We start from the raw sequence: 27,067 nt of genomic DNA, 5'->3' as shown, positions 1-27,067 counted from the left end.
ACACCACTGATTAAAGGTATGTTAACCTTGGGCAGAAAATGCTTGTGATATGGAACTGAGTTGAGTGTGCAAGTCCTGGTATAAAATGAAGAATGAGTGGCTTTTTAAGATTGAGAAGTGTGATGTATCATATTTTGGTATGTTGGTAACCCAAAGGGATAATTTATTTTAATAGAGCGAGAACAGAATTATTTTAGTTCAATATTCCTTCTTGGATGAATAAAAGATTGTAAAAATTCAATGTATAGTACCTAGGTTATTACTGTATTGTATCTCAATACATTGAAAATTATAAGTGTTCTCGGCCTGGTCTACGCACTCCGACAGAATATGAAATTAGAAGACATTACATCAGATTACTACACAATTCAAATTTATATGTTACTACACAATTCAAATTTATATGTTAAAGGAAAACTTACAATACCACGCTCATTACTAAGTCTTAGAAACTAAGGACGTTACAGAAATATCCACGGCGCAAGTTGTTCCTGGCGTGGGAGGGGGAGCATGACTTTCAGGGAGGACGGACTTCTACATACTAAAAGCAAACCAAGTCTTCTGTCAGAATATGAAAAACTATATCTATACACACCGTTACATTACATATGGAAGCCCACTTGTTTGACCCTGCGTTGATACGGATAAACTAAAAATACTAAATAAGATCCAAATACGATACTCCCGCAATTGTATAGAATCCATAACGATGTGTATCCAGCATTCAAAGTATATTAGTGTTGAATACTATAGCAATAATTTTGAATAGAAAAAATAACTTACAAGGGATTAAAAAGTTCACCTTAAAAGGTTTTTTTTTTTTTTTTTTTTTTTATTTCGAAATATGCTCAGATAAGTATCCCGCCTTATCACGTAGAGGATTCCCAATTGACAAGTTTATAACGCCGTTTACAGCTATTTGATCTAAAACTGTTTCGGAAATATAAGGAGATCTGGAGGTTCAGCAGCAGACTCAGTCGGGTGAATCGACGTATGAGAAAAATACTTCTGTCTATATAGTAAATGTCAACAATCAAGTACGTGATAAATGATTTCCTACGATGTGAAAAATAAGATAGAGATTGCTGTACTGTTTACTTATTTGTTGAACTTTTATGAAACTGCCTTTTAAATCCTTTTAACTTTTCCTTCTATGTATTCGAAATATTGCAACCAATACTAGTATCTGACATTACAGTACTTTAAGTGTGCACTGTCCCATCAGCCTCACTTGTGTTATTAATGTAGCGGCATTCAAACTTTGGTTTTGTAATATTGTAGCGTCCTTAGTTTGTAACTCTGAACAATACAATAGTATTGTAAGTTCTCATTTTAACATGTAAATTTAAAGTGTGTAATTATATGACGTAATGCCATCTGTTAAAAGAAAAAATGTTGGGTTAGAAAAAAATTAATGGTGCAGAGGAGTTTGGTTCATTAAAAAATCTCAGTGTAATATCCCACGACTATATCCTTTAAGCTAAGGGAGACTATGATTAAGGCGAATGATGGAATAATTGGTGGAATGAGAATGTGGGAGGAAACAAGTACCCCCCCCGAGAAAACCCATAACACTACATTGTCCACCACAAACTTCGCAATTCATTGGGAGGAATTCAAACAATTAACATGGCATAGGATTTAAAATATTTCACAATTTAAACCTGGCAGAAGAATAAACTGTTCGTGCGCAATAAGATTTTTGTCTCGAGATATAGTAATGTCTATGTTAGCATTTAGTTATTAAAATTGCACTAGTGAGAAGCTGCTTAAGAAAATGGGCTGAGTACATAACTATGAAATGCAAGACCCGTAAGAAAACAAAACTAGTTTCTTTTTAATTACTCTGTCACAAAATAAATTATACCATGATACAAAACTGATAATTAGCACGAAATAAATCTTAATTAAATATCTTACTTTGAATGTGGATTAGGTAAGTGTAAATATACAAGTACTATTTCACAATTAGTTATACATAAAAATTCGCCATATATAGCAGTCATGAATTGATTTAAAGCTGAAAAGAAAAAAAAAAACAAACAAACAAACATACATAGCAAAGAGCATACCCAAGCTTTTAACTTGGAAAAGAATATCTAGTGACAAACTTGATACTGGATTAGTGCTTTCACCACGAATAAATACTGATAAGAGCAATGTATGAATTATATTAGAACTATACAAGACAAAAATGAACAGATGAATGCAGCGAGTGGAAAGTCAATACCTAATGATGAACGAATGTATCACCAAACCTACAAATAGTTTGGATGAAGAATAACTTGGCTACATTATATCTTTGAGTTACATGAAAGCATGGTTTCCAAATTTGCCTGCCTCAGTTCATTCTGCCAAATATGAGACGCCCTAGTTTGAATTTCTCATATTTTACTATAACAGTAGTCCTGGTTTGTGTCAGAATGCTGTATACCCGGTTGCCTTCAATATGTAAAATATGGCTCGGCCGCTCCACAATATCAAGATCAGATGGGAGAAAGGAGGGTGGACTGCATACAGAAATGCTCAAGGTGAATGAATAGCAAGAGGCAAGGACCTTGACATGAAACTTTGTCCAGCTGAACATGGAATCAACAGTGCAGCAAAGCGTGTCAGTACGTCCAAGGAGAACGGCAGCATATACGAGCAGTCTACCTAAATTTCGCATTAATAAAAAGTGTTACTTCAGTCACTTTCACTATCATAATTAAGCACGCATCTTTAAATCAGGAAATGAAACGGTGCCCATCTTGATTAAGGATGCAACATAACCTTGTGTACCTTGCATAATTATACGGAAAAGTGGAATCAGCTGTTTGTTACAGTTATTCATATTCATCCTTTAAACCGCTACCATTCTGAAAGTATGTGTACACTTTGCATCATCAAAAGGAGTTCTAAAGCCAATCGATTTTACAAACAGCAGCATCAAGTACACAATTGTGGATCGATCAATAAAATACCTAGTACTGTCACGAACAACGCTCACATTAACTAAAAATAAAGACCTTTGCCACACACAAGTGACTATGCAATATCAGTATGAAGTTTGAATTTTCACACGGATATGGCCTGCCAGGTCGTATTTTGATATGAGGTTAAATACATCGGCTCCAATCGATTATATCCAGAATTTTAGACATTTTCCACCTTGCAAATTAACGTCAGGATAAAAAACAAGGAACCGACAACCATCATTCATATTTATCAGTGGAAGCTATTAAAGGAAGTCACAATAGTAAAAATTAAACTATCGCCTCAGACTACAAGAAAACTTTCCTGCTTCAACACCTCTAACTAGATCATGTTATGCTACAGTTTGTGGAAGTCAATCTTAGATTTCATTTAGAATAAAACTTATTTTAACTTTTGCGGTATAATCTTACGAAACATCAGAAAAGACGGAACTAAGTGTACTTCAAAATGTGTGCTCCAAAGTAAAAGATGAGAGAAGTGTAGATTTACTGACATGAAAATACATCTGTCGGTATTAGATTATCCCACTATCATTAAATTTCGCTCAAAGAACCTCAACGTGAGCGGCCATCAAGTTCTTCTCTACGTCCCCTGTAGACTAAAGAAGATGGCTAATGGACGTCAATGATTATAGAAGTAGCGAGACGAAAATGTAGGACGAAGCCTGAGCTCCTGAGAAAACTCACGGACAATGTTCTCTCCCACAAACTTCCAGGACTTCGGAACGAAACTGATTCCTCGCAAAGGCGAGTACTACCACTGACCCCTCCCCAAATTCTAATATAGGTTCTACAAAATAACTATGCAAAAAGTACACTACGAAAGCAAATCAACCTTGATCAATTTAACTAATGAGAAATTATGACAAACTATAAAGCCCGGCAGCAACAAAATGAAACAATCATACTGACTAAAGACGCAGCAACTTGTGTTTTAAGTAACGTTCAAGACAAATTTGTACTAGGGGAAATTTTGTCGACAAAAGGTATGTGATCGTAGTATGTTACTCTAGTGATGTCTCCATCTACTCTATACAAGTTTTAGAACGATCCATAGTTATTACACATTAGTAAGAGTGACTATTGTTAAAACAGCGTTGAAAATTACTTAATTGTAACTTCAGGGTATTGCTACCAATCGGTTGCTGAAAGAAAGACCGATTATTCTATCATTACAGTATCTGATCAATACCGATTGTAGTCCATTTACCTAACAAAACTAGGAGGGGCTACCAAATCAATTGGACGGAGTATAGTGAGTTTGTTTTCACATGAAAGACCATAATACATGAGCTATGGTGAAGGGACGATTATTACATACAACTCAGTTGCTCCGATAGATTTCACTGACGAAACTTCTCTGAAGAAAATTATTTTCAATCCCACGCTATTTTCGATTATACCCGCTCCTTACAATCAGCACCTCTACTACGAAATCAAGTTAGTAACGTAACAAAATTACATTATGCAATGATGACTACACTGTCAATTAGCCACGACTAATGACACTTCCGGATTTTTGTAATTTATTATAGATGAAATGGCCAATTAGGGTTCTGTTTGAAATTACAATTTCCTAATGAACTACGTGTACCACCAGGAATAAATTCAGGTCTTCCTAACAAAGGCCATAATGATAATCATTACACACCTGAAAGCTCAAGTTGTCATTTCTGTTCATTCCCTAGCCTACCAAGAAATATACCCAGGTAAGTCCACTTATTCGAAAATGTGACAAACTTACCAAAAGAACTTTTTGAACGTGATTCTACATCAGCTTATACATAAAAAATTGGAAATACAACGTACATATTTCTGTAGTTTCAAGAAGACATTCCTCTCAAAACTACAGCGAACTGCACTGAAACTGGGTCATAGAAATTAGCTGAATGTTATCTTTAAATTCATATTAACTCCTAGTTATTGAAGCATACAATATAATAATTTATGCAGACTAAATGAAACCCGAACCTATGTTGCTCTTCTGAAAGAGTATTCTGTACTCAGTGGACAAGAATGAGTGCAATGAGAGAGACCGCCCACTCCTTACGCACGTGATTTCTTTTGATGTCTTCGGATCCATTACACTGTTCGGCACAAAGCCAATTCCTGAACTAAAATCCTGAGCTTTTAAATGACTCGATCTTTGATACTGGGACCCTGTCATTAAACGGCCAATAAAAATACTAATCATAGGCATCCTTGTTATCCAATTAATTGTTCACGATAAATCAAATATTGAAATAAAAATAGTGATAATATTTTAACTACCGATAGCTATTCCATTACTAATTTTTCTTCAACCAAAAAATATACGTTGCAGCAACCTGGAATTACTGAAATACTAGTTAAAACTTCAAGCTCAGTTCTAGAATATTCCAGCAAACAATCGTAGTCAGAAAACTTAGTTCCACGGTACTTGGAAAATATTAAATACTTGAAGTAACCATATTCAAGAGGAAGAAGTCTACTGCTAAACAACTGTTACAACTACAATTGCAATTGCTCGTAGCATGCACACACCATATCACAAATACGGTATACACAATAGCCTTATGTTCTACACACATTTATGTTGTAATACTTTCCTCAATACTACAGAGTCTCAAAGGCTCGTCAAAGAAAGAAAACCTTGGAATATACTATATACCCTGTACCAATCAATTAGGATTGTTCTTACAGACTTATACCAGCGTCTAAATACCCCACACACAAACAAGTTTAAAACTCTACAGCCACAATTGGGACGTTTTTTAACTTCGTTCAAACATTCACTGGGTATTTGTGAACAATACCCAAAACACCTCATTCTACATTGAGAATTTGCGACCTACTTCCTGCATTAATCTCAAAAGGAGATTGTATCGAAAATCCGTAAATAAGTCATCGTTATCTTCCGTTAATAAAGGATATAAAATATCGTGCTCACCGACATTTGTTTCTGTATCCGTCAAATTCAAGCGAAATATGAAATACAATCCTTCCCGACTTCAACACTTAAAAAAGTTAAATCGAGTGACACCATCCCACCTATTTCTTTCATTCCGTATTTTTTTTTTTTTATGTCAGTGTGATTACTAGTGTAAAACTTCCCTCTCCTTTCCCTCATACCTACGGAGGACTATGTATCACTTGTCTCCTTTACTTGTCCCAAAGGTACATATGCTAATGCTCTCCGCCACAACCTCTTATGGTTTCCAGTACCGTATCTTCAGTGAGTCAGGCTACAATCTTTGAAATCTTTAAGGTGGGATGTACGCGAAAAAGAGGGAGATGAGAAAAATTTCAATTTCTCAGGTGTTATTACATCTATATCTGACACTTTTCCTGTAGCTATAGGTAGTTCCATAATTGCTTCTGTGGAGTGGTGTTTAACTTCAGTGCATGCAACCCGCATTGCACATCACTGGAAAGAAATATTTGTACCTTTTTTTTTTTTTTTTTTTTTCGGAAACGGATTAATGGATTTGCATCAAATTCGCAGGTTTTGTTTAGGACGGCATTTAGTTTCTTGTGAACTAAAATTAATTCGAATGATTCAGTGTGCTGAGAAAAAAATGCGCTGTATTTTACGTAGTACTAAAATACACATAAGAAATACAATTAATCACCATCATATGGCCAATATTAATCAAAATAATTCTAGTTCACAAACATTCTTATCACTAGGACTAACAACGAATTAAAGAACTATAAACCTTACGTTGTCTGAGAAAGAGGTACATACATGTAACAATGTGCTTCTGAGAAAAACGTATGTAAAGATTAGCAGAGTTTCCACAAATTACCGGTTACTTGAAGCACTTAGAATGCACAATATCCTTATTATACGTTCTCTACGTCCTCCTCCTATTTCTTCCTTGTTCATTTCCTTTTTGAGCTTTTTCTCTGTCGTTCTATTGATAACTGCTTTTGCATCACGTTTCAGATCAATGTATTTCTGAATCGCTTCTGTATATTCAACTGATGTTATTCCTAACTTCTTCGAAACCTCACACCTGATCGGACTACTATTGAAACACAACAAAGCATCATGGACAGCTATATGTACACTCTTGCACCAGCAAATTACGTTTTTGGACAACGTTATCGAATCATGCCATTGAAACTTTCGTTCAGATTCTAAACTTTATCGTGAAGACATTCCTTAAGGAGCTGTGGGTCAGCAAGTGCTCGAAAAGTTGGCTTAATATGATTCATTACTGCTTCTGGTAAAGAAAGTTTGCGTTCGTAATGCTCCCCTATAACTTTGCTACACCACGAATTTTCTCCCTTTGGACACCATATGGTTTGGTTTACAATGGGTTGATAATGAAAATAGATTGTTCAATCTAACTGATAGAATCTAATATTAGACTCCAAGCATGATGTCTTGTTTGAAGTGCAAAAATCAGCCTTAGCTCCACAAGCTTGGCATTGCACTTGTAAAAGAGATGTGATTCCACAATGCTTATCCTTGTACTTCACTACACGCATCTGACCCGAGGTACTGCAAGAGACAGAAACATGCATTTCGAATTGCTGCAGATAATCTCAGATCAATGAACCGAAAACCACTTTCATTGTTAGGACAATCAGATATACCAGAACAACTATCCGCAAATACGGCAACTTTACTTCTGGAAGCTCTTGCACGTCCGAAATCAAACTATTTACAAAGTTCCTCTGGGCAATGTTGTATATACCAGACGCAATGTGAATCTGTTAGCAAAGAATTTACGTTCCTTGTACACTTCCACTTCTTCCCATAGTCAAAAGAGGTAAGTAGCGCAGCAGAAAAGTAAACAACAGCCAAGTAGAAAAAAATAATGGAGTATAATAAAGGAAAACAAAGTTCACTGCAAATACGCATGAAATACTATTATTTAGCGCGCATGCACTGACTAAAGGCAGAAATTCTTTCCAGTTCATGGTATCAACAACCCTTACACAGATAAAAAATATATCTTTGTGGTAGAAAAAATAATCTAAGAACCATGCAAGAACAAACACAGTGAGCAAGTTACACAAAAGATCTCATCTGGAATCATAAAAAGTAAAGTTTTCTTAGACTTCTAATAGCTTCATAAAATTTACAGGCTGAATTGTGGAAGTTACATACTTCCAGGAAACACATTTTGAAAAGTCGAAATTTTGACCCCTCATCGGGTACATGCCCCTTTAAGACCTCACGATTATGCCCTTTAGGTTAAAGGAGACTAAGGCAGGTGAATGATGGAACTGGTGGAATGAGAATGGGGAGAAACAGGAGTAGAGAAAATCCACGGACACGATGTCGTCCAGTCGTCCACCACAAATTTGAAGATCTAACTAGGGACCCCACGCACTAGAACAACTACCACTGAGCCCTCGAGCCTTCATTAGAATGCCACAATCGTATAACTAATTTGAAGCGTGGGATCAGACTACCAAAAATGAAACGCACCGACTAAGCTCGGAAATAGAATTAATGCTCGAATGAAGAAATGCGTGATGTTAACTGCATGTTGGTTTACTATTGATAGTCTCTACATGCTGAAGACAATTGGTTCTTCCCAAACAGGGAACGAAGTGATTTGCTCCTTTTCCGAAAACAAATTAACACTGACAAAAAAAAAAAAAAAAAAAAGTGTAACTTAAGCTTTAAAGAAGAGTATAACAGAAGAAACAAGTAGTGTCACGTGTACACCAAATGAAGGAGAAATTAATATTTAGACTGGAAGTGGTATACAATTTCTGGGTTCAATATAGATCTGAGTGAATATTGTGTTTATTCTTGGGACGCTCAAGTTAATCAGGAAATAGCTACTATAGTCCTTACTTTATAACGATTACTGTTAAAACCGGTGGAGATTGAATATTCCAAAGAACTTAATTCCTCACTTTTGACCTACATTCTGACTAAATTTAGTGGTGATTCATCAATTAGTTCTTGAGATACTTTTGTCTCCAGAACAGACGGAGAGGATTAATATATAAAGGAGTTTTGGTAAACTGAACTCCTTATGTATTCAACTTTGCTAACTACCCAGCAAATAAATCATGCTGCTATTCCAGCATCATTGGTCCAATAATAGTTAATGTTCTATTCTCCGTCGCAAAGCATTAAAAACTTGAAACGCATATAAATGATTGGAGGTTCACCTTCAACTGTAGATCTACGCCTCATAGCCTCTATGTTGAAAAAGGATGCTATAAAAAAAAAAAAAAAAACAGTTCTCAAGTAGGATTGGAGTATATACAAAATTCTAACATAGCATAGGTTCCAATTAGAAGCGATTAGTTTTCCGCCTTTTGCAAGTGTACACAACGGGTCAGCGTTGAGTTATACTATTTGCAATTTTGAATGGCGTACTCTAACATCCAACAACCAGTACTACGCGATGAGTAAGACAAAAAACATGGCGCCTCCCATAAGCAATTATAAACTTTCAAAAATAACAATACTGACTTATCTATGCTACTTTCTAACACTTATTGACTATGTGCTGTGATACAGTACTTTGCAGTATTTCAAACTGCATTCGGAAATAAAACAATTTGAACGTGAAGACCGAGATACCTATGACTGGATCCACGAGCAGAAAGGAGGAATATAGCTAGTTATATCATAATTACTGTCAAGTTTGAATGTAAATAAGAGTATTAACACCAAGGCAATTTATTTTGGTCGTTTTACATTGATATGTTGTATACCTGACGCACAAATTTTTCGAAATGCCCCCTCCCCGGCCTTGATGCAGGTACGAAATCTGTCCGGCCACTGGTTAATGGCATTACGCACCACGTCCATGGGAAAATACTTTACTGCTCGGGTCAAGGATGGTTTCACTGTCCACAGATGGATGCCGCTTATGGCAGACCTTTGTCTGAAGGACTGCCCAAAGTTTGTAGTCCAACGGGTTAAGTTCCGGGGTGCTAGAAGGCCAATCAGCGGTAGAAATGAAGTCGGAGACGTTCCGTGCCAGCCAGTCCTGGGTTGTTTTCGCTTTGTGGTCTGGAGCGAAATTCTGCTGTAAGGCCCATCCTTCTCCAGGGAACATGGTAGCAGACAGTGGTTTCACTACATGTGTTAGCAGTGTCCTGATACACCTTGGCAGATGTTTTAACACCTTGTTCGCAAAAATGCAGCTGGGTTGTGCCTGAGTAGCTCACTCCCCACCAAACCATCACTGAGGCAGGATGATGTGCCCCCTGAACCCTTGAAGCTGCCTCAGCAGCTGCAGTAGATGACGTGGCATACACACGGTCATTTTGGGCGTTGTAGCTGCTCAATTGTGAACACCTTTTCGTCAGTGAACAGAATCTTTCTGTGCAGATTGTTGGCGTAACGCCGCAACAGTCTCTGATGACAATGTTTGGGTCAGAAAGTGACCAGTCCGCCCGTAGACGTAGGTCACTCCTAAGCACACGAGACATGGAATTTCTGCTGTTCATCTCGGCAGTCATCACTGTGTTCGAACAGGATTTCTTAGAATTCTTGCTGCAAGTGCTTTCTGGACCTGCGGGGTTCGTACCGTTCGTGGTCTGCCACTCCTTGCGCGGTCAGCTGCCGTTCCAGTCTCGGTGTATCACTGCATGGCGCGATACACGAATCTCTTGCTGATTTGTAGGGGGTTTCAGAGGGTTGAAAATCTTACCTGCTGTCTTCCCGACCTTGTATAGTGCAATTATTGCTACACGATTTCGTAATCACTCCACTCCATCAGAACTCAGTACAATATGAACAATCAAACACACTACATGCATCTTCCGCTTTATACACAGATGGCAGCACTGTGCCATTGCGGATGCCTACAGCGCCACTCCAAACTGACAGTATTTATGATGTAACTAGGTATATATAAATGTTGGTGGCAATATAGGAACACTATGCACTTAAAGTGAATTGCGGCATAATTTGGGGTAAAGAGAAACAAATGAAAGGAAACTTAAGTTTTACGTCGAACGCTTATGTCTGCTAGGATAAAGGATATAGTATAAGAAATGAAATTGTAGAATGAAGTGGGACGAAACGGGAGAACCGAGAAAACCCACGCACACTGTCCACCACAAAGCACATTTGGCGCGAGCTGGGACTGAACCAAGAACCCCATGCACCAGAGGTAAGCGCTCTACAACTAAGCCACCGTGGCCCGAAGACAAAAAATTTAGATATGAAGGTGTAAGTTCGACATCCCATTTTCAGCACCGAGGCTACATGGAACTTGAAACTGGAGTTTAACCTCCGTAATACATTAATTTCATATGCTCACCCAGCGGGAATCGAATCAGGAACCACATGCTCGTTAGGGTATGTAACTAGACACTAAGGGCCAAGATACGTAGTAGAAAAGAATAAGCAATCACGTGATCAGAATACTACAAAAGTTATGAAGTCCAATAAGGAAAATATACAGACTTGCAAAATATCATTTGCAACGCCTGAGAGGTAATTATGCATTAAAACCCAAAAAGCCTATAGATATAAAAATGCTGCAGAGTGCGTACTTTTCAAGTTGCCGCCGAAATATCTGTGTATATATATATATATATATATATATATATATATATATATATATATATATGGGGCGCCATAACGCAGATACCAACGACGCCGGAGAAACCAGTGTGGTGAATTACACTAGATGTGATACCTTTAGTTATCAAAAATGCCTAAACTATAAGACAAGTGGAAACGAGTAAGGGACTCCCCAAAGGATTTCCGAATATTCCGAAAGTGAAAAATCAATTTGGTGTCAACTTCCTTTCAAGTGTAGTAAACTATATTTTAAACATGTAGAGCAATACATTGTAAGCATAAGGAAGGAAGGTTATTTAAAATTAAAATAAAAAACTGAAAACTCCCGGCGGCCAAATCTGTAAAACAACCTCTGGTGTAGAGTCAAGCATGTGGAAGCCTGGCAAAGAAATGTAGCAATCTTTAGTTTTACTCATTTATTGAATTTCGTTGAGATCTAGCCAGCAGCTACCGAGAAATAAAATATTTACCATACTGCATTAAAAGCAGACTTACGAAGTTGCCAATTATTTCCTTATACTGTACAACACCACAAGTGAAGTTAATCTCATAAATACATCCTATTCTTCAGATTTCAGAAACAAAAAATGAGGAAGATCGGAAAGCAAAACTCATACTGCGTCAAACTCTAATAATTCCCATTCAAGTTCTATTGGAATACTGTTTTGTTGGCGCATTATGTCAAGATTGGTGAGGTTGATTTTACACCCATATATTCGACATTTACACCAACAACAAATTTTTGTACAGTAAAGAAGGAACTTCATGGTGTGAGTCAAGGGCCTAAAAGCTCAAAAGTATTGCCCACTATCCATCAGGAACCACAAACTGTAGGAGAATAGGGTCATTCCATGCCAAATCACAAAAAAGTGTACTTTTCAACCCGACCATCTCCGATTGACATGAAATTCGGTGAAAAGTGAAAATACATGAAGTTGTACACACACGTAAAATTTTACCCCTCACTGATGTACGATGTCCATACAGCAGTGTTGCCAACTTGAGAAAAAATGCAAAATTTGACCTCGGGTGCTCTGCAAAAATAAATCAAATTCGCTTCTAATTGAGGTAGAAACTTCATATTGCTCTCATTTTGAAGCTAAAGGGGCATAGTATCTATTAAAAATAGTTACAGTTCAAAATATTGTGTTTTTGTTAAGGTCAAAAGGTGTAACCTTTGACCTTGAATATATCAGAAAATGTATCTCGATTTTCATTGTAGAAAAAATATAATTAACAGTAAAATACCATCTCTTTTTGGTATAAATTTCATTTTGGGAAGGCTATGGGAACAGGAGTAAAAACAAATAGAAAGTATGAGTGTAGCTTTTTTTTTTTTTTGTTATGTTATGTTTTGGCATGTGAAATGACACTAGTAAACTATAATCGCACCAAACATGCATAACACAAGTTCACACTCTCTCTTTATCATTCCCTTGATGCACTGCTAGTTTGCGAAGCAAACTTAGTCCTGCTCAATCTTCTGTGGAGGGCAAAAGTGATTAAAAGACTAGTGCTTCCGTAAGGAGTAATAGTTCGAAAAAGTGCATGAAAATGAAGAAGTACATACAGACACAGTGCTGCAACCCTTTTGAATTGAAAGGGCGCAAGAGCAATAGAAAGCAATTACGGAAGGTGCTACCGTGGATGATAGAAAAACTACCACATGTGACTAGTGAACAAATGATTTGTGACAACTGTAGGAAGAAAATCAAAGGAACTTATGAGGAAGAACCGAGCACATCAACTGATGAAAGTGATATCGACGTGGACACATACAAGACTGAATCTGCTATGCGGTCATTAAATGAAAGTATGAGTAGTGTCGGTGCATCACCCATCAAGAAGATGAGAATGAAGGAAGAGTCATACTGCCAAGAGAAGATATTTCACATACAGGTGGGTGAAATAATTATGTTGTGTGATTTTGCTGAAAATTATTCGTTCATACTACAAGACGAGGTGCAGGGTTTCCACTGGAACAATGCCCAAGCAACAATACATCCATCTGCCATTTACTACAGAGAAATGCCTGCAGGGGAATTGGCATGTATAAATTTAGTAGTTATTTCAGATTGTTTGCAACACACTACAATAGCTGTACATACATTTCAAAGGCATCTCATTCAATTTCTAAAATAGAATATTCAACATGTAACTAAGATATATTTCTCAGATGGATGTGCAGGCCAATACAAGAACAGAAAAAAAACTTTTCAAAACTGGTACACCACAAATTTGACTTTGGGATTCCAGCGGAGTGGCACTTCTTTGCCGTATCGCATGGCAAGAATTCATGTGACGGACTAGGTGGAAAACTGTCAAGAGACTAGCCGCTAGGGCAAGTTTGCAACGTATCTATACTGATCAAATTATAACTCCACGACAACTGTTTGAGTGGACAAAAGGCAATATCAAGAATATGAACTTTGTATATGTGTGCCAAAATGAAATCGTGGAAAATGGGCGGATGCTTCACAGTCGACATGAAGAAGCAAGACCAATACCTGGAACTCACGCATTTCATGCTTTCATCCCAGGAACAAGGAATGAATTAGTAATCAAGAGGTTTTCAACAGACAACCAATACTGTGCAGGAAACAAATAGCCCGCATGAAACATTGCCGTTGGAGGAAATTAAAGGTTTTGTGACTTGTATCTATAATGATACCTGGTGGTTAGGTTGTCATGAATGTAGATGTAACATCACAAGAGGTTTTGATCAATTTCCTACATCCCGAAGGGCCATCACCATCATATGTGTATCCTCCACATCCAGACATATTGAACATTCCAAGTGAACAAGTTCTCATTAAGGTTGATCCACGTACTGCAACTGGGCGAACTTACACTTTAACTGCTGTGGACACTCAAAGTTCAGAAGAAGCACTACAGAGGAGGAGGCAATAACTTGTTTTTTGCTGATAAGTTTCATTGCGTGTTGTATACAGCATTACATTTCATCCTTCTATTAGGTACGTTCCATACATAAATGTTAAAGTACTCAATTTAATCTGCAGTATTATGCTTTCAGGATTTTTTTTTTACTCCTGTTCCCATAGCCTTCCCAAAATGAAATATATACCAAAAAGAGATGATATTTTACTGTTAATTATATTTTTTCTACAATGAAAAGCAAGATACATTTTCTGAGATATTCAAGGTCAAAGGTTACGCCTTTTGACCTTGAAAACAAAAATACAATATTTTGAACTGTAACTATTTTTAATAGATACTATGCTCCTTTAGCTTCAAAATAAGACCAATATGAAGTTTCTATCTCAATTAGAAGCGAAGTTATGATTTATTTTTGCAGAGCACCCGAGGTCAAATTTTGCATTTTTTCTCAAGTTGGCAGCACTGCTGTATGGACATCGTACATCAGTGAGTAGTCAAATTTTACGTGTGTGTATAACTTCATGTATTTTCACTTTTCACCGACTTTCATGTCAATCGGAGATGGTCGGGTTGGGAGCTGTGATGATTTGGCGTGGAATGACCCAATACTGATTTTATATAAAAATTATAAACTGCATTCGCGAAAATCATTCTCCACGTTAGACTACTCATGTATGCATGCCTTACCTAATGTAATACTGATATTAAAACCACAAAATCAACTGAAAAGATCGCGCAATACAGATTTATAGTACCACAAGCAACAATGTATCTTTATGGATCGAAACCACCATACCAAACTTCCAATACTTTTAATAAACTCATTCACACTGCAACGAGTAAGTTAACCATAAAAGTGGAATACGAGAAATGTTCCCTGACCCCCACTTCTAGTATTTAAATAACGTCGGGAATTACTACTATGTCGAATGTAGAAGTGATCAATGTAGTACACCTGAAAAAAATACTAGTATCCCACCCCCTCCAACAAACAAAATTAAAATTTTAAAAATAATAATCAGGATGTACCTAGTGTTCTGAAGTTCTATCGAAACTATTAACCTGTGTGTTCCTACGTGTAAGTAATTTATACTCAAATTTATATTACAAACGTAAATCTCCAACGCTCACCCTCGAGATGCTTTAAGCTAAATTCTGAGATTTACGCTCGAAATACACGAGAAGTTTAAATCTGCCATTACTGTACGAACGCACAGATTAGTAATTTGTTGTAAAATATGTGTTCTATACGTTCAATTAAAAGTATTGAAGTGTGAAAGTGGACTATAGAAACAAAGATTGGCAAAACGTTTATTTAAACCCAAAACCACATTTCTTTGGTTTAAATAGATCTGCTCTGTTTATTCAGATTACACATAGATACAAATAAGTTTAGCTTTAACATCCTTATGCAACAACGAGGTTATGAAGGACGAACTACAAGCTTAAATAGGGTTGCCGGAACTTACGTTCTTCCCCTAAGTTCTACGTGATGTTTTTATTTTCCCCGATAAAGACTTAATTTTCTTAAATAGTCCTGTACATCTGTTTGTGCGACTTAAAGCAGATGAAACTGATCTCATACTTAGCATAACCCAAAAATGTAACTTAGCATTTAGAAAGACAATGCATCAGTTAAGTTTTACATCCTATTTAGCAGACACCCTAACCATTTGGTTTTCGTATTGTCTCGACATTATCACAGTTTAACTCGATCGTGATATACTGATGTCCAGCAATACACGCTACTGTGAATTAATGCAAGCAGAATTCCCACGTATTTTCTAAATGTAAACAATGAAGAGATGCAATCTTCATTAAAATACAGCTGAGAAGTAACAAAGATTTATGTCATGTACTTGGTTCGATTTGTATGTAAGGTCTCTTTCAGCACCGAGTTTATGTAACACGAGAACTTATTGCTTAATGCGGAATCTAAGCTACACATTCTTCTACTGCGAATCGCTTTGTGTTTCGTGTTGTAATTGTTATTAATGCAACTCTAAACAATCCTATTTCCAATGAAAACTATGCGATACTATGGTAACATACCGGCTGTGTTTACGTACATTCTAAATAAAATATCACGTATCTTCAGCTTTTTCCTAAAAATCGTAAGATCTAATTCCCCCCCCCCCTTCTCTGAAAAACCTAGCAATCCTAAACTCAAGCTGGGATCCAAACCATTACTGTTTGCAGAGAAATTACTCTCCATCTGGACCAACACAGGATCTTCATTACAAAGACTACTCTACCAACTTATCCATGAAGGATACTTGATAGAAATCTTGTTCTGATCTTTTATACCAGACAATATTTAAGAGCCAGTTGGACTATCTTAAAAAGCTAATTTAGCCCAAGAGTTCACTCAGTCAATACAGAAAGGGACTTAACTTGCATATTAATAGAAGTAAATATAGATACGAATCACTTGAATGAGTTCACTATGGCTCTGAACTTTCATACATCTACATATGAAAAAAATACATTTGATTTCAATAAATTCTTACATTCACGTTTACTAGGTTTGTGATGTATGAGGAAAATATCCACATGGTTCGAGATGAGTGAATGTCACAATGAATCCACACAATTTGTGGCTCTTTTCCAGTTTTGTTTAAATCAAGCAACCCTGGTAGAACTGATCATAAAACCCTTTCCCGGAGATATATACCTAGGTAGCAGGGTTGGCAAAAACCATGGTTTTTATTGAAGAAACAAAAAAGGTTGTTTCTTTTTTTCTTTAAACCATTTCTTTTTATTTTATTTTATTTATTTTTTTTTCTTTTTTTGGTCTAAATAATTTGCTCTATGTATTTATATCACATATGGACAAAAATAAGTGCTTCGCCTTGGTGCTATTATGCAACAACCGGGTTATGTTGGAAGGGGTCACAAAGCGGAATCCAACTGTTTCTCGGCTTCCATCCGAAGGAAATTGTCCTTCATTTGGACTCGAAACCGGGACTAATTGGCCACAACTGCGATACGTCTGCCGACTCACTCACGAAGGATACCTGATAAAAATACGTTGTACTGATCTTTACATACTTGTTAATATAATTGTCAAGAGTCATTTCAGAAGAACAAAAAGATAAATAGTTAAACAAGTGAAACCATTATACAGATTTACATATGGACAATTTCAAAATACTGCAGAGTACAGAAGAACTAATTTAGTCCAAGTTAGTTCACTACGTCTTTTATTAGTCCAAGTTAAATACAACGACTTAATTGGCGTATCAATACGAAAAGTGAATAAAGATACGAATTATTTAAGTCCACTTTGACCCATTTATACATAAATAGATATCCAAAATACTTCTGATTTCAATAAATTCCTCTCTGCGGTTTGATGACCCACCACCACCAAGTATGGCATTTCGATGTATTTTATTGATAGTAAACATTATTAAAACGAAACGATATTTAGAATTTCTTTGATCGCAACTGCATAATAACAATAAACTATATAAAGAAAAAAAATCACAAACATTCATAAACTTATACAATAAACAAAAGTTGCTTTTGTAGTATAATCCCTTTGAGTAATGAATGGGGAATTTAGGTCTGAATATAATACGAATAATATACAGGAGTGAAACGTGATAACCCACAAAGAGTGTCCAAGATTTTACGAACACACACTTTTACGAACATTTTTTCGCTTTTTGGTTTAAACCACCTTGGTTTAAATATATATATGGGGTGAGCGTCAAGAAAAAACGCTCTCAAATTTTATATGCAACAATCGTTTGGGGTAAGCATTACGAAAACAGCAAATAAAATACCTTGAACATCGACCGAAAATACATAGGTGTCCAAAAAGGTGATTTGTAACAATACTTTTAGAAAAATTGAGAAATTGTACGTATGTGTCTACAGGATTGCCAATGGCAGGGAAGTGTCACTTAAGATACACATGGGCAGGGAAAATTTGTTTCCATATGTTCATTTAGTTATATATTGTTAAAAATTCACTAGAATTTTTTTTCAAAATAAGCACATACATAATGCAGTACATGTTTCCAAATTTTGTACATGTAATGAACCACGAATTATCCCCATCCTTTAAGTTGATGTACGAAAAAACTGTACATCCTTACATGTGAGGAATGTTCACAAAACTATGCAGCAATCCAACAAGTGAATGCCATCTAAATGTTAAAACTGCCCAGGTACTACTCCCCTGCATGGTACTATTGAGTACACTTTGTATACAGTAATATGCTGGATGACAGGTACACTGGGTGGCCACAGGCCGCCGTAGTTTAGAAACTTATGAATATATATAACTTTATGGACGGTTTTCGTGAAAAACAGATGACAAGACTAAGTCAATGCAAAACAGGGCATGAAACTATCACGAACATGAATTAATGCATTGAAGTTTGAATTTCTTAATATCTGTAGGAAGTTATACATTGTTAATACGATAATTCAATGGTATTACTGGCCTCACGCCACAATCCACCCATTTGTGCCTACTACAGAAAGTGACTTTTTTCGTAACATCCCATGGTCATGACCTTTCGACTAAAGACGGACGATTAATGAATACGAAAATTTTCATGCTCTTCCCCCGACATCACGTACATGGTCTCTGATTGTAACAGAAGGCTACAAAACACATTAGATGAACAAATGGACACCCAGGTATTTGTACAATCGAGCAGTTAAGAACATTAGCTTACTTCTCATTTCGTACAAATAATGAGCATCTTCAAGAATAAACGCCTCTCAGAGGTTTAGACACCAGAACCATTCCTGGAACAACCCTATACGGTTACTCCCACTTTCTAAGAAAACTGTGCTGAAGTCATACCCCACGTCTGTGAGCAAAAAAATCTTAACATACAAAGGAAAATGCAGAAATTTTCCACAATATTCATAGTTTTGTCACATACGCACGTGAATTTTGATGGCTGGTCTGTGCTCTCAAAAGATTGTAAACACGAAACAGACATTTAGTTTTCCTAAACCCACATTGTGCATCCTCTTGATACTGCTACTACTACCACGAAGTGTGACACTGACAGTCCTATCAACACGAATCATGCTGATTGATATTACCACAGCAATTAGCCGTACCTAGGGCATGACTGCGTGATTAAAATAGATAGTCTGTTTCTTCGCATGTCGAGTTACATATAATGTTTACTTTTACTGTACTTCCTTGCATTCCAAGTACTGGTTCCCAACCTTGGGAGCATGATTCAAATTGGGTTTTCTGAACTTTTATTAGCGCCCTCCCTTTTTTCCTTTCTTTCATCTTCTTAATTCTATTAGTGAGATTATGACAAAGAAGATTCACATCATGGAATGAAAAACCACACTGCTTAAACTATTTTTGAATCATCATCGCTACATTTTACCAAAGTCACTGAATTCTGTAAATTTATGTTGCTCACATATTTCTCATATGATCCACAGGTAAAAATTTTCAGACAACATCTCTGGAAGTACTGCGTCATACATTATAGTTTTCTTAACTTATTCCAAACAACGCAGCATGTAAAAATTTCAGAAATCTCATGTACATATTTCCCCCAAGGCTGATTAACTTCAAATGGAATTTCCCTAATGAATGACACCATAGAATTATTCGTACAGTATACTAATGTGTTCCAACTATGTACTTATCACTGAACCCAGTGATAATCACACTCTTCACCCACTACTAATGATACTTATTGAATCCAGTCAATCAATAATAACCTGCAAAAACTCCGACAATTCATGGCTAACTCCTAAAATATTCACCAAGCAATGTGAGAATATACAAATTAATTAGTTTAGGTCAGAACGGGCTTCTTACACTATCATTTCGCTTTACCCCCTTTTGTAAAACCTAGTTCCACCCTAATATATATTTTTTTTTTTTTTTTTTAAATTATGTAAGTGTGATCCGAAGAATTATTAGCAGCAACTTTATTTCCAGACTTCACCTAGTCTATTAAAAGCTTTCAGTCACCTACATCTTCCTGCTGCTCCTGTTTGGTAGTGCAAAGTTCAAGATTTAAGATTCAAGGGATTACAAAGGAAACTCCTACTTAACATCATTATCTACCTAACAGTATCGCAAACGCTGCGAAAATTTAATATGGAATGTCTCTTTTAAATATCCTAATCAAGTATTTCTAGTGACTGCACAACTTTACACATATGTACTATTATCTCGTCACCAACTAGCTACACAAATTATGCTAATAATTTGATCATGCACTGGCAGGTAAGTCAATTTGCACAATACTATTAAATTTTTCATTTGCTCGTATCCTTAACCTCAATCAAGTGGCAAAGCATGTGCTATATTAAACAATGATTTTATTCACTCATTTTACTTAAAAGTACATAAGATTCATTCCTGAATAATGGATATCACTAATAAATTTACATAACGTGTGATGCTATAACTGTGAATTTAATTCTCCAAGTGTCATATTGACTCCTCCTCACTGCCAATGTACTGAATTCATTTTAGCCTGCGTACTCTTGCAATAACTTCCCCACTAACTTTAAATGACAACCTCCAACGTCACTGATGTAACATTCATGCAAATAAAGCAATACAAAGAAAAGTTTTAACAGTAATGTGGATAAATAATTTAATGGTAAGTTAAATCTAGGGAGAAAGATGTCTGCATCAAGAAAAATAAGTACTAAAGCACAATATCGTAAGTCCAGTGCGAGAAAAGCGCAATCGCCGAAATCTAGAACTGTTTTTATAAATGGTTATATTTAGAGAACGTGTACAGTGCCTGAATAATGAAGAGATACTTCATTCCTGCTCCTTGCATAATTAATCAAACTAATATAGAGTCTTGAGAGAACAAATGTCAGACCAATTATCTAAACTTTTTAGGAGACTGTTTCTAAAATTCAAAATAAGAGGCAAAAATCAGGATTGTGACAAACAGTTGAGCATTCGAGATTAAGTTAAGCATTTTGACGCATGCTAGTACATCAAACTATCATAGCAGGTATCAAGCTATCGAAACAGCTGACAAAGTAAATATTGAGAAAAATTAAACACATGACATTCGTGCTCTCAAGACTCAATATGTTCGCAATTGCAGTACGTTGCCATAGCGCTGCCTTACCACTGACTAATTCGGTTAACTAGGGAGCTCAAAGAAACTACCATCCTATCTAGAGATAAATCTTGAAGTTGAACCGAAGAAATTGGTGTGGTAGATTACGAAAATTGTGTCCTTTATACCTCCCACATGACTCGGGGGGAAACTTTCAAAAAGTCTGGAAATTTACAATTTTAGTTCGCGTTAAATTTTATTTGATTACCTTTGAGTAATTTGAAGGCACGGAGAAAATTTAAGACTGCCACTTTTGTTGTCAACTGAACTTCACATGCATGTACTAACCTCCTGTTGCATACCGAAAACAAACTAAACCAGGATATCATAACTCACGTTTAGCAATAAGCTACTTTGAATTAGTACTTTTGAGTACCACTAATTGACCACAATTTCAGCTGATTTCCAGATTTAAACAGTAATACATTATCCCATATTGTACTACAATTACAAACACCTAACTTAGACCGAAAATATAGGGACAAGCTTTCTCCTTAAAACGCACTCTTCCCTCATATATATATCTCCAATGAACAGAAGTTTATACTTAAAAAATTTCTTCTAGCTTGTGTACTTTAGAAATTGTGCACACTTCTGAAAATATGTCAATGAGCAAAAAGAGCTATCTCCTGCCATTAAGTCATGAAAAACAATTACGGCATTCATATATAAATATAAAAAACTGCGGGTCCTGCAGTTTCAACGAACTACTTTTCTATACTAGAACTGCCCAACGAATGTTCAACGCAAAAAACTGCTTTGGTCAAAAATTTGGATGGCATCTAGTATCGCCGTCAAATCATCGAAAGCTCCGAAGCCGGCAGTCACTTACAGTAAGCCGCTGCATCTTGTTTGTGTATATACCCACCATCGCTGACGCGCCTGTACCCTACGGACGCACTTCCTCGCTCCGCTCGAGTCTCCCTTGCTGTGCCCCCGCCCTGACTGATAGAGAGCATTCGTGGCCACCTGTTTTAAGCACTGTAGTTTTTATATCATATCCACACTATTTTTTCCCATGACAGTCACAAATATCAAACCATAACCACTACCAAGCGATTTGGGGGAGAAAACACCCAAAAGTTTAGTTATGAGTGCACTAGCCAATGCACTAAGTCATGAGTGCAAACATCTAATTTGTACAGACTATCCTTACCAAACATCTTTACGATCTGTAAGAATTCTGAGAAGCAAAAGCGAGTACCTTTGAGGTTGTTGTAAAGTCCGACTGTTCCACAGAATTATTGGCAATTTAAATACAAACTAGAACTTCTGTTCACTTGCCAATACTTGCTATAGGGTGCATTATTCGGAATCAAACTCCTACCATGCATCTAGGACTGTTACCTATATTTAGAATTTAACATTCTTCTATATCAATTTATTTAATATGAACATCCAAATTCTAAACACGAACAACAATCCGACGTGCAGGAAAAGGAAGAAATAATAATAGAATTTTGTTAGTCAAACTCCAGAAATGGCAGTTATATTGTACGTGAAGCTACTTCGTGCAAGAGCAAACAATTCTGAAAGCTAATTCACGATGAGGATCTACAATTGAAGCTAAAGCTCGAATAAATACTTTTACACAAAAAGTAAATCTTTGGCTCTTCTTTTTCGTCCGAATCTGCACTCAAAATAAATTGTACTGTTGTAGACAGGGGCGGCTTTTGGTCTAATTTTGGGTAGGCCCGTTCCCTCGCTATGGATACATAGCCTACACATTTGATTAACGACAGTAGGAAATTATTTTTAAAGTAAAGGTTTACGCTATTTATTAAACAATTATCTATCATTAATACAAATAGTGGAAAATACATTTGCTTTTCATTGTATCCTTTTGCATTTACATATTTTTTTCAAAATGTGAGTAGGCCGTGCCTACCCGCTAAAGCCGCCAATGGTTGTAGCTGGTCAAGTATGAAGTCAGGCACCCTACGAAATCACAACTACAGAGACCAAGTATTAACACTATTAGAAGATAATAGTATTAATATGCAACAGTAAATAATATATGCAAGGAAGTTGACAGAATGGCAATGTTAGCTCGAAAATCAATGACAGCTGTCTCGGACTAAACCGGTATTAAACAATGTAATGATTACATACGTAGAACCTATTACAGAGAAGAAAAAAAAAATAGTAAAAAGAAAAAGTTACTGAAAAACTACGAACAAGCGAATTTACTTTAAACTGAGGTCTACTGTTCCTCTACCACCGAAGAATCACCATTCCGACATCCCTACATACCTGCTAACACGATTATCTACACTGAATTAGTTCTTGCGTGCAGTTTTACTATACGGATCCATAGTATACAGTGTAGTAGGAGGAATGGGTTAGAAGCCCCGCAGGGGTTGGCTGAGTTCAGTTCTCAACAGGAAAATGGGCAAATTATTGACTTGTCCTAATTTTTCTGTACATTTTACAATCTATGGATCCGTATAGTAAGACTGCACCAGCTCTTGAATGCTAACTTCTCAGGGCAAGCTCACGAACAAATATTCACAGGTAAGTCCAAACTTAGGAAACCTAATAAAACGTGCCCAATCTCGTAAATCGAAATCTGTGCGGTTGTGTGAATGCAATTTAGATAACACAGCGAACTCCTATTAGCAACATACGAAGTGTACATATATTGAAACCCTTCGAAATAAACGAACATTCACATACTAGTACAGTCTTTCTCGAAGACAAATATTCCCTTTTGGAAAGAAAAAATGACCACTACAAGATTAACCGTAATTTTGCAGTTAATTAGGAAAGTGATACATCAATACCGCTAACACTGAAACAATCCACCGGTAAGTTTAGAAACTTAATCACACAAACTTTCATGGACGGTATTTCTGAATGAAATAGTGATTCATCGTACCCAGTGAGCAAATGTCAGTATAAAATTCGAACACGCAACCCACAGACAAAATCAACATTAAAACCATGAAGTTCATTTCAATCTTTCTCACAGAGAAATGTTCATTGACTTCCTTTAAAAAATGTCCTAGCTTCATATATAAGCCTACACACACAAAGCTCTCGCAGCTTTTGCCGTATTTAAAACCTAGAATAATTTTCTTCACACTTACATATTGTTAACAGACATCAATATACAAAAAATATAGGGCACTCTACTCCGTTAATTCATTATACCAGCATATTAATCACCGGAAAACTAGTTTTGAGAAAACTCTTAACTTTAACATGATGATCGCCTTGCGGCAACGATCTCATTCACCACGTCGGACAAGATCCGCCATCTTGAGCCGGATCGAGACTATCAAGACCGTTAGGCTTAATGCCGGCATATTATCAATCTTTCCCAAATATGCTAACTAGCTGAGCAAAACTGACTTACTCATTTCAATGTTCAATTTAAACTTTCTACTATAAAGACTCGACACATTATAACTTACCCTTTTCCCCCGTATTACGAATAATTCACGTACATTCTTGAAGCCCACACCCCTCCTTCAACAGAACGAAATGAACATGAAACAATAAAACAAATTGCCGCACTACCACCGATTTTCGTATTATTTTAATAATATTTTCTCCCAAGCTTCATTTCAAATAAGAATCACAAATAGTTCGTCACACAAAATCTTGTCAATGTCACTTTGTACGAAGACTGTCAATGCATCATGGTAGTCACCTTGCTGTACAAGCATGGTGGTCAGATTACTAAAGAAGTTTTGTACTTACTTCAAATCCGTCTGATTTTGCCCATACATTTCCATCATGGCCTGCTATGGCTGCTTTGGTTACACACCGAGATGCAAGCAATTGCTTGTCAACGTAATCCTGCCAGCTCATGATGCTTCAATAATTTGTTAAACTGTCTTATGCACACAAAGCTACTATCACCTACTTCTTCTTGCCACTACTGCTGGCTGAAAGAAGTAGTCCCAGTTTTACTTGGGACGTATAATATCACTCCGCAAGGTGATTCATCCATCTGTCAATAATGTTTTCTGATTATTGAATTATGGTTTCTTATTAGGATTTCAGTATATATATTTTTTATATTGGGAAAATGTATCATATGTGGTAAGTGCATTATTTGAAATATATAAATTAAAGAAGGGAACTACTTTTAGGCCCAAAGCCTTCCTTTGATAAGCTGAAAAATTAGTCATCAAAAAACATGTTCCGAGTTGTATTAGTACTGTTATTACTGAATTGCGCGCGTTAATATATTTTTACGTGAAATATGATTTTTTTATTATCGAAATAAAGGAAAGTCAGAAAGAATCAATTATAGCACTTATTTATTTTTAAATATAAACATAAACAAAAAAACAAAACAAAAAAAGGAGCCAGAGAGCATGACAATTTTCATTATTTGCACACACCCAAGATTACTAAGGAAAGTACAGTATTTAAGTTTCACATAATATTTCTTCTAACCCGTAAATAACTTCATATAGATCTATTGTGGTAATTTCAGCTCAATGATACAGCTGCTCAGAGAAACTGTCAATGACGTGATGCGCGCATGAGTGGTATTCGAACTCAGAACTATGAATGGCATCTTTAGCTGACTTGCCCTCACATCTCCGAGCGGTTTCCCATTCCATCTTTCATTTGGCATGCAGTCAGTCACCTTCCACAGTCTCAGACCCCATAGATAGCAAACTAGCGACATCGTATGGCAAGTTTATCCCGCTCAAGCTCTTCGGTGATAAACAGATTGGACAGCACTTGATCTTCCATTTAATCACTTTTCACAAAATGTATGATGCAAAAAGGGAAGGGTTATTACTATTACTATTATTATTATTATTATTATTATTATTATTATTATTATTATTATTATTATTATTTAATTTGTCTTTATAATTCCAGAGATCTCAAATATCTTGTTCTGAGGGACATGGTGGGCACGGTGGCTCAGTGGTAGAGCGCTTACCTCTGGTGCGTGGGGTTCCTGGATTGTCCCGGCCAGTAGCGTAGCCAGGATGTGTATTTGGGGGTGGCAAGTGCTGTTATAGGTACATATAGAAAAATTACAAACAAAAATATATTTTAAAAAATTACATAGTACCAAAGTACATTGTTGGACCTCTTTGGGGGGGCCGGCCCCTCTGGGCCCCCCTTCCCTACGCCACTGGTCCCGGCCAAGTAAGTTTGTGGTGGATAACATCGTGCTCGTGGGTTTTCACGGGGTACTCCCGTCTCCTCCTACTGTCTCATACCACCAATCTTTGCATCATCATTCACTTGCTTAATCATTGTCTTCCTTAGCCTAACAGGCATAACGTGAAGCTTCTACCACTCGACTCGATTGGCATTTTATGTGTCTGTTCCACAATGACTCATAAAACTTACCTGATTTTAATGAAACTTAGTACGCGCCTCTTTCAACTTATTGTTTGAGTAAGCCTGTCATACATCTCGTAAAACCGGACAGTCCCGATTTTGGTCCCGAATGTCCCGCGTCCCCGTAAATTTAGTCGGGACAGGCAAATGTCCCGTTTTTGGTCCCGTCCCATTACTGCTTTCAATGTCAGTTTATTGAAAAGTAAAAATTAAAAATTCTAACATTGGTTGTCAACCTTGTTATTAGTGAATGAATAATAAGCTGTAACATAAACAGC

At 36.5% G+C, this 27,067-nt stretch overlaps 1 protein-coding gene across 1 annotated transcript in view; it reads right to left on the bottom strand.

The window, feature by feature from the left end:
* The window catches only part of chic (profilin chickadee), a 31,850-nt gene extending 6,474 nt beyond the window's left edge, over positions 1-25,376 (bottom strand). The window contains exon 1 of the mRNA XM_081768528.1: positions 25,173-25,376. Coding sequence (XP_081624654.1) covers positions 25,173-25,283 — 111 coding nt within the window. The 5' untranslated portion in view covers positions 25,284-25,376. The remainder of the gene's footprint in view (positions 1-25,172) is intronic.
* Between the last annotated feature and the right edge of the window lie 1,691 nt (positions 25,377-27,067).

This window comes from Thermobia domestica, chromosome 8 (assembly GCF_964235325.1).
Source record: "Thermobia domestica chromosome 8, izTheDome1.hap1.1, whole genome shotgun sequence".
Taxonomy (NCBI): domain Eukaryota; kingdom Metazoa; phylum Arthropoda; class Insecta; order Zygentoma; family Lepismatidae; genus Thermobia; species Thermobia domestica.
The sequence above is the reverse complement of the archived record's forward strand: the minus strand, read 5'-3'. Positions and strand labels throughout refer to the sequence as shown.